Genomic DNA, 9,627 nt, shown 5'->3' with positions numbered 1-9,627 from the left:
AAATGATTAATCAATGCTTTCATATGAGCATAGTTAATTACATTAGTCATAAATGATAACCTTTTATTTTCTACCACCACGGACATGATGAACCAGACTTTTTTTTTTCTCAAGGGTTTTGTTTGCACATTTTCCACAGAGATCTATGATCCTTCACATAATTGTATATTATTTATTTATTTATTTTGTAAATAAGACTAATGGCAAATTTCAATAAACAAGGCAGCAATGCGCACAAATTGATTAACACAAAGAAATTATTTTAATTATCAAAAGTTCATTCACAGAACTGAGGCCCACAGTGTTCATCTAGAGGCGGTGTTTCTTATCATCTGAAGCCGGTACTCTTTTTCTGCTTTTCAGCTCTTTTGTTGAGGAGAAAAATCTATTTAAGTGGCTGAAGCTCTGACACAAAGCAAGAGCAGAAAGCTGTAGAATCTGCTGGCTTAATTGATTATTTGCGCAGAGCTGTATATCAGCGAGGTGCAGCATACCCTTGGGAAATAATGTAAAACAGATAACAAGATCAAATGTGGAAGAATTGCTTTCTACTGCCAGCTTTATTAATCTGTTACTCTCTTAGTCAAAATGGCTTTTTTTCCCCTCTACTCTATGCAGGTTTTCACATTAAGGCAAGGTACGCCTCTGCGTCCCAAGTAGCATAAAAGCTACAGCTGAGGGAGGTTTTATGAAGCTGTTTTGATTTGAAAGAATATGGGTGGCTCATGATTTCAACATTAGCTGAGCATTTGAGCTGCAAGCGTCTGTGTGGCAGGAAAATTGAAAGGGTTTAGCTTCGTTTTGGCTTGCTTTTTAAGAATTAGAATTGGAATTATTCAGTGACAAGATGTTTTAGAGTCTTAATTTACTTTAAAACCAAGCTGTAAGGAAATTTGCGGACTCACACATGTTTGTATTTTGGCCTTAAAGGATCAGGCTTGTAGAAAATACACAAGACTCCCTTGCTTGCTGCAGTAATTCTTTGATTGCAGATTTACACCAGCGAAACAGCCGCAATACCCTCATGTACATGGCCTTGTAGGTTCATTCTTTATAGTCGAGATGCTGTGAGTGTTTGCATTAAATCCAAATCAAACCAAGTGTTCTCTAATTCCACATTCTCTCATAGTGCATTTACATAATAAAAATTGCATAGCAGTCTCATAATCTACTAGACATCCTTCCTCAAACATCTCTCTAAGCCATTTCCAACTCCGTAAACTGATTTGTTTTTCTTATTCATGGGGTCTTGCGGCACATCAGACATGACTGTAATTGCCTTCCTCTCACCAGGGAGCTTCTTGTTTCTCATTCTAATGTTTATTCTCTATTTCATGTCACCAAGGCAAAGAGAGAGACTCCACCCTGGGAGAAATGACACTCTCTCCATCACCAAGAGGAGAGTGAAAAGATAAGAACGGTAGATAAATATCTGCAAATGTGCATATCTCGAAATGACGCTAGCACCATGTTCTCATTTTAAAATGAATGGGTGTTTATAAGTACACTTCCTATGAGTTTGGTAAACTGTGGCAGTTCGCATTAGCGAACGCAGCGTAATGCACTAACAAGCCAATGTTAGTCAGAGGGACCATCTGGATTGCGTGTGTTTTTATGAAATCAAATCTTTGGATTACTCCTCTCGTTCTCTAATTGAGCTGCTTCATTAAGCACGGCGGTACCGCTCTAAATGGCCAGTTTATATTGACTGATAAAAGGGCTGCTCGGCCCAGGAAGTGATGATCTACAGAGCAGTAGAAAATGGGACTGAACCACAGGTTATTTACGTCAGCCCTCCCTCAAATGAGACCTCTGCAAAAGTGAGATCCTCGGCAGCTGTGGACGGCTCTGCTTCTGCCTGTAATTTCAGTTCTTCCAGAGTCAGACCCTGTCAGGTGTAATTATGCAATAGATGAAGGTACCAGGCTGGTGGTTTTCCCTTTTACAAACTAAATCTGCAGCTTTATTCTGGGAAGAAATGCAGTCATTATTAAATTTTAGTTTTTCTATCATTTTTGAGGAGTTTTAGGTTTCAGAGCTCATAATGTTTTTTTTTATGTCAACAAGCGCCATTCTCTGCATCATGAAAGGAGGAGGGATAATGTCAGTTTAGCTTAAAGGGGTCATATGATGCGATTTCAATTTTTCTTTTCTCTTTGAAGTGTTACAAGCTCTTGGTGCATAAAGAAGATCTGTAAAGTTGCAAAGACTAAAGTCTCAAATCTGAAGAGATATTCTTTATAAAAGTTAAGAGTCAACCACGCCTACCTAAAACGGCTCGTTCTAACACGCCCCCACATACCTACTTCACTATGTGGAAATATTAGCATAATGCCGCACAAATGTGCACGCAAAGAAGGTGTGGTTTCAGGAACGCAGTAGTGTTCATGCAGCCATGTCAGGGAGACACTGTGTGTTTCAGTGCGAAAGCAAAATCACTTTATTATGGCCTGTAAGGGGCGTAACATTTCTGTCACACGCTTGAGGTATTCGGCCAATCACAACGCACTGGATAGCTGGATAGCCAATCAGAGCACACCTCGTTTTTCAGACCGATGAGTTTTGTAAAAATCGACGCGTTTCAGAAAGGTGGGGCATAGAGGAGAAACAATAATGTACAGTATGTGGAAAATAATGTGTTTTTTTAACCTTAAACCGCATAAACACATTTCATTACACCAAATACACAAAATAATGTTCTTTTTAGCAACATCATATGACCCCTTTAATACATTTCTAATAGATGTTTTATTTTCTGCCTGAGGTTCTGTCTGAAGTGTTTGGACACTTGGAGATTTGAGTGGGTGGAAGAATATCTGGGAAATGCAGCCAGTTTTGCAACAAGATATTTGGAAACATTTATAATGGCATTTTAACTTTCTGTCTGCTTAGTTCAAGAAAACATCTTCATTGAATTTTCTTTCTTGCTTTTTATATGAGCTCACTTTTCTATTCCTTTAAATGGTTGTGCACGGTATGCTACTGGAGTTAGGGAAAATTCACCAAAAATGAAATTATTCAGTCATCATTTCCTCACCCTCATGTTGTTCCAAAATCTCTACGACTTTCTTTATTTTGTGGAACACAGAAGAAGATTTTTTGAATGAAAGTCAATGGCCTCTTCAGTTGTTTCGAAACAACATTATTTAAAATCTTCATTTGTGTTCTGCAGAAGGTTCTTCCTTTTATCTATCCTTTTAATCCCCCTCCAGCTACTCTTAACTGTAAGATGATATTAGTTATTGGCTCAGCCTCACTATAAAAAATTGTTATTAAAATCAGAAATTTCTCATATGATCATATCAAGTAGTTTGCGAGGTAAAGTATTAGAATTAGGTACCATGTGATGTTATGCAAAATCATCAGTGGTCTGTTAGGGGTCTGCTCTGGTTCTTCTCACTTCACCGCCAGTGCAGGATGATGCAGGTTTTCAGGCTGAATCAATCCAGCATTGCTATTACGCTGCATTAACATTACATGAATCCACCTGCATGTATCAAAATGCTAAATGGTTTGAACTGGAAACTTTAAAAGCCAGCCACTTGTGTAATTAAATGCACAAGAAAATGAAATGTGCAGTTCAACTATCGGTTTGGCAACATGCTTTTCTGCTGTCTACATTCTGTTGTGTTATAATGAGTTGGTTTAAAAAGTTAAAGTGTTATTTTACTATGAATGATAATAATTGCATATTATATATTTAGGTACTGACATTTTCTGCAGTGGACAGTAGTTATGGTATTTGTACAAATGTCATTACGTACGAATGCATAGCATTTTTTTTTTGTCTTGGTTAAAGGTTTCTTTGACAAGAAAGACTTAGACTATTAAATATGTATTAAAAATGCATTAAAAAGGTATTATGTACACTACCATTAAAAAGTTTGAGGTCAGTCAGATTTTTAAGATGTTTTTGAAAGAAGTCTCTCAAGCTCACCAAAGCTGCATTATTTGATCAAAAATACAGTAAAATATTATTACAATTTAAACTGTTTCTATTTGAATATATCTTAAAATGAAATGTATTCCTGTGATGCAAAGCTGAATTTTCAGCAGCCAATACTCCAGTCTTCAGTGTCATTTGATCCTTCAGAAATAATTATGATATGCTGATTTGCTACTCAAGAAACAATTATTATTATTAAAGTAGAAAACAGTTGAGCAGTTGAGTTTTTGTAACATTTACTATTTACTGTCTATTTAATGTCACTTCTGATCAATTTAATGCATTCTTGCTGTATTAATGTATTATTGTATTTTTTAAGTATTAATTTCTTTTTTAAAAAAAAATGTAAAAAAGACCCCAAACTGGTAATGTATAAAACCCCACATGTGTAGTCTCAATGTGTTCACTACTTTTTAAGCACAAGCAAGAGCTCATAGAATATTGTTTTGACAATCCCCATTTGAAAAAGGTTGGCGGAGGGCAGAATCGATACGCATCTGGTCATGGGATCGGCTGTAAAGTTATTTTGTATTCCATTAGTGGTCTAAGGTTCTTAGCAGGAGCCATCAAAAAGGCTGATACATGAAAGCCTTCCAAAACACTTGCGTCCTGCTTTCTATTCTTGGATTACTCTGTGTAATTTGAGGTTAGAAATAAAAGAACGCCTGGGGCCTATTTTATGCACATATAGCTGAAATGTTTTTTCTTCTATTTCAAAGACAGTCACTCCAACCATGTATCATCAGATGAAGATAGCTGAAATTGAAATGCAATTTTGCAGTATAGCTTTTAAGAACCATACTTTGTACTTGATGCACAGACCTCAAAAAGGGCAAAACAATAGGACTTAAAGGCACAGAGTACATACTTTGCTAATGCCTGGTGAGCAGGGTCGGGATATTAACCTCACAGCGTGTTCTTCAGCTGAAGTCTGTATTATACCTACATGGTTGTCGGGTTAATTACTGTGCTTAGAGGCACACAAGCCTGTCGCTTATTTTAGTGTGACCTTAGAGTGAATGCCCTGTCTTATATAGAAAAAGAAGTGCTTCTCTTATTGCTGCACAGCCAGAAATTGGTGTCAGTTTCTCCTGAATAATAAAGACATGATCATTTTAGGGAGATGCACTTAATTTTTACAGTAGAGTTTTCACATCTGAAATATCAGACATCAGAACTATACTTCTATCAGGGTTATTCAAAATTCAGAATTGAAAAATTGTCTCCCATTCAGTTAAACCATGATTTTGAATTGGCCACACCCCACAGGAAGTTGAATTTGAATGACATAAAGGGAAATATACTGAATTGCAATTCAAAGAAGATAAACACAGCAGTCTGAGAAATGCCTAACGTATTTTTAGCGTTTGATACATCCTGATATAGTATTTTCTCTTTGTTTCTATCAGATCACACCGGTAGTGTTTCCATCATGAGACTGGTGTTGAAGTACTTGGACAAGATGAGATGTTTCCGGAAACGTTCTACCATTCCTTTTCTGGTGGCTCTCATTACCTTCCTGCTCTTCATAAACCTCTACATCGAGGATGGCTACGTGCTGGTGAGTTTGTTTACCTGGTAAATTATAGAGGTCAATTTATTTACAACATCAGTGGAGCAGATAACAAGACAATAGTGGGCTTCACAACAACTTGACTACTGTTGTTGCATGTGATTTAGCATTAATTATCTCTGTGCTGAAACGTTATTTTGTTTATATGGTTTAATTACCAAATGTTGCGTGTAAGGCTGCCGGTGCTGTGCTGTGCATGTATAATTATCAGAGCTCACGCTGCAGCTTATTTAAAATTTCATGATGTAGACGCAGTCCAAATGCAAGAGACAAATGTATTATTCATGAGGCCAACTTTATGATCAAAACTTTGTGATCATAACATGTCGCGAGTGTTTGTCTGTTGAATTATTCAAAATTTGTACCCATTTTGACTAAGTCACTGTTCCAAATAACACCCATTTAATTGAAATACAAACACCATCACAGCCAGCAAAAATTTTGTGAACAGTGTGAACAGTTCATGTGTGGTAAAAAGATGCTATAATTTAATACAAGATAAGTTATTTAAAACGTTGAGTAAGTAATATTGTGTGTACAATTAATTATTCAAAGGCCATCATTTACAGTTAATGAGATTATACAAGAGTGTGCAAGAATATTGCCAAATCTAAAAATAATTACCTGCAGCCAGAGCCCATCCTCCATATACGCAAAATACGCAAGCTGCGTAGGGTCCCCGAAACACCAGGGGGCCCCCTTGCTCTCAGAGATGATTTAATTTTAGTTTTGTTTTTGAATTTGGCCAGCGGTTATGAAAACATGAATGATCATTTCTTTTAATGCGGTGCGCTGTCGCCCTTTCTACGTAAAAATCAGTCAGATCATGTAATGTGAATGTGGTACAGTCTTGCTCGAGACAAAAAAAACGAGTTGAAAGCGTACCGAGCCGCGGAAGAGACACTGTTTCTCACGCGCTTTCCGTGAGCGCGATTCGAGACAGAGTGAAACACGGACAAATGCGTTTTATTCATTCGTTCATAACCACTCATACCCCACTCCACCACTTTAAATCTCAATTGAAATGTTGTGACAAACTTTGACTTACTTTAGACTTTATATTTAGACTTGGATCTTGGATGTCATGTGTTTCAGGAGGAAGACAAACGTCAGTTACGAGAAACCTCAATGCATCCACTGAACTCAGAGCGATATGTTCATACCTTTAAAGATATCACCAATTTTTCTGGAACAATCAACGTGACTTATCGGTACCTTGCTGGAACACCTTTACCTCGAAAGAGTAAGACTGCTTTCCTTTGTATACTTTAGTATTAACAGTACACACAGTTAAAAAAATTCTAAACAAATAAGTAAAAAAATATGTACAATATGCAAAACTGCACGACTGTATTATTTATGATCTAGAATTTCGAGTTGTTCATTTATTTATGTATGTATTTATTTATTTATTTGTGGTCTTCTGTATATGTATGTATAGGCACAAACACACACACACACACACACACACACACACACCCTATACATACATATACACGAGAAGGCAAAACAAAGGCACAACTCCAAATGTTACACCATATGTCTAGATCAAGTCTCTTTAAAAATGCTTCATGTTCAAATGTTTAATTGTAAAAAAACTTTAAAAAAAAACATCCTTAAAATCAGATATATTTTCTTGCTAAACAAAATTAATACTTTTATGAAATTATCAAATAGCTTGTTCTTGCTTTAAGATTAAATTTAATAAGGTCTAGTGAGATTTATGTCTAAAAAAAAGAAAAAAATGTGAATGGGCTAAGAACATATTTTCTTGCTAAACAAAATTAATACTTTTATGAAATTATCAAATAGCTTGTTCTTGCTTTAAGATTAAATTTAATAAGGTCTAGTGAGATTTATGTCTAAAAAAAAGAAAAAAAATGTGAATGGGCTAATAACTTAATTTGAGATATTTTATCCAAAAACAACTTTTTATATTTTACATAATTTTGCTTTTTAAGTAAATTTATTTTGTTTTAGTAATATTTGTATATTTCTCACTGGGCAACATAACAAAAATATTGATTAAGAAATGTTCTATATTTTTTCTATCCTAGACAAGGTATCAGGTCTGTTCAAGGCATATATTCTCTTACTCCATGATTTTTCATGTTCTTTTACAGAGTATCTCACCATTGGATTGTCGTCTGTGAAAAGAAAACGAGGAAACTATCTGCTGGAGACCATCAAGTCTATTTTTGACCAGTCAAGCTACGAGGAGCTCAAAGAGATTGTTGTGGTTGTCCACTTGGCAGATTTTGATCTGGCATGGTGCGAGAGCCTAGTTCAGGAAATCTCAAGGAAGTTCGGTCACCATATCATTGCAGGACGGCTGCTAGTTATCCATGCACCTGAGGAATACTACCCATCCCTGGATGGGTTGAAGAGAAATTACAATGATCCGGAGGATAGGGTACGCTTCCGCTCCAAACAGAATGTAGATTACGCGTTTCTGCTCAACTTCTGCACCAACCTGTCAGATTTCTACATGATGTTGGAGGATGATGTGCGCTGTTCTCGAAACTTTCTCACCGCCCTGAAGAAAGTGGTAGCATCTAGGGAGGGATCGTATTGGGTGATGCTGGAATTCTCCAAACTGGGCTACATAGGGAAGCTGTACCACTCACGAGACCTTCCCAGACTTGCCCATTTCCTGCTCATGTTCTATCAGGAGATGCCTTGCGATTGGCTTCTTATCCATTTCCGAGGCCTACTGGCCCAGAAGGATGCGATTCGCTTCAAGCCTTCCCTTTTCCAACACATGGGCTACTATTCCTCTTATAAGGGGGCAGAAAACAAACTTAAGGATGATGACTTTGAGGAAGACTCCCTTGATATCCCAGACAACCCACCTGCCAGTTTGTACACAAACATAAATGTATTTGAGAGCTATGATGCTGCCAAAGCTTACAGTAGTGTGGATGAGTACTTTTGGGGCAAGGCTCTGTCCACTGGGGACTTTTATGTAATAGTGTTCAACAAGGCAACTAAAATCAGCAGAATCAAGATCATCACGGGAACGGATGATCGGCAGAATGATATTTTGCATCACGGAGCTCTGGAAGTGGGGGAGAAATTAGTAGGAACCAAAAAGGGAAGGCAGTGCTCCTCTTATATAACTTTAGGGGAGTTTAAAAATGGAAACATTGAGGTTCATGGTGTGGACCACAAGATAGCATTTGATATTGAGTGTGTTCGCATTGTGGTAACTGCAAGTCAGAAAGAATGGCTTATCATTAGAAGTATAAGCCTCTGGACTACACAAGGTGCCAGTCAATGAGAACTTTTTTGAACCGTAGCTAAAGGCACAAGTATCTGTTTATTTATCTTTTTATTTATTTATACATTATTTATTCACCTGAGAAATCATTATTTATTCAAATTCATTCAGACTATTTTAAAGGCAGTACAATATTTCACACATCTGAGGCATTTCTGAGAAGCTAAACAGTTTTGACTCTTCTTTGACCAAGGTGTACACTGCAAAAAATAATAATTTTCTCTTTTTTTTTTTTCCTTAAACCAGACCCATTTATATAATTTTTATTGAAATTATCTTTTAACAACTTTTATTAAAAGTTTTTCTTGCTTGAAGCAGAGATCTATTAAGGTATGGTGAGGTTTGTGCTTAAAAAGAAAAAAATATTTGCCAGTGAAGTAAGATAAACTTAAATCGACATGTTCCTGAACAACAACTCTTGCATAATTTTGCTTTAAGTAAATGTGTCCTGTATATATATATATATATATATATATATATATATAACAAGAAATTATTTTTCACAATGAAGCTGTTTTCCATATTTTAACAGACATATCCTATTATAGTCGCTGAAAAAGTTGCTTGAAGCTGAATTGTAAGCACTTCATTTCGGTTAAGTTATTTTTTGGTTTGTTTACTCATTTCATCTATACCTCTAAAATATTTGCTTATCCTGCTCTCCTTTCCACCAACACAGGGTCAATGTTGTCTTGAATATACAATGTATTGTGGCATCAGTCTACTCAGCAACATTTCATACTATCTCCCCACTGAATGATAACAGAAATGTTATTCAATCAATCCTGGGCCAAAAGGGTCTTTTTAGTGTAGTTTTGTTTTGTTTGT

General features: G+C 36.3%; 1 protein-coding gene across 2 annotated transcripts in view; it reads left to right on the top strand.

Moving 5' to 3' along the window:
* The window catches only part of LOC107740326 (alpha-1,3-mannosyl-glycoprotein 4-beta-N-acetylglucosaminyltransferase C-like), a 117,050-nt gene extending 108,117 nt beyond the window's left edge, over nt 1-8,933 (top strand). For both annotated transcript variants that reach the window (XM_016552740.1, XM_016552749.1), the window contains exons 3-5: nt 5,356-5,507; nt 6,615-6,762; nt 7,643-8,933. In XM_016552740.1, the coding sequence (XP_016408226.1) occupies nt 5,379-5,507; nt 6,615-6,762; nt 7,643-8,799 (1,434 nt within the window). In that variant the 5' untranslated portion in view covers nt 5,356-5,378 and the 3' untranslated portion in view covers nt 8,800-8,933. The remainder of the gene's footprint in view (nt 1-5,355; nt 5,508-6,614; nt 6,763-7,642) is intronic.
* The last annotated feature ends 694 nt before the right edge of the window (nt 8,934-9,627 follow it).

Source organism: Sinocyclocheilus rhinocerous, unplaced genomic scaffold (assembly GCF_001515625.1).
Source record: "Sinocyclocheilus rhinocerous isolate Xijiao unplaced genomic scaffold, SAMN03320098_v1.1 scaffold2055, whole genome shotgun sequence".
Taxonomy (NCBI): domain Eukaryota; kingdom Metazoa; phylum Chordata; class Actinopteri; order Cypriniformes; family Cyprinidae; genus Sinocyclocheilus; species Sinocyclocheilus rhinocerous.
This window is presented reverse-complemented; position numbering and strand designations above follow the sequence as displayed.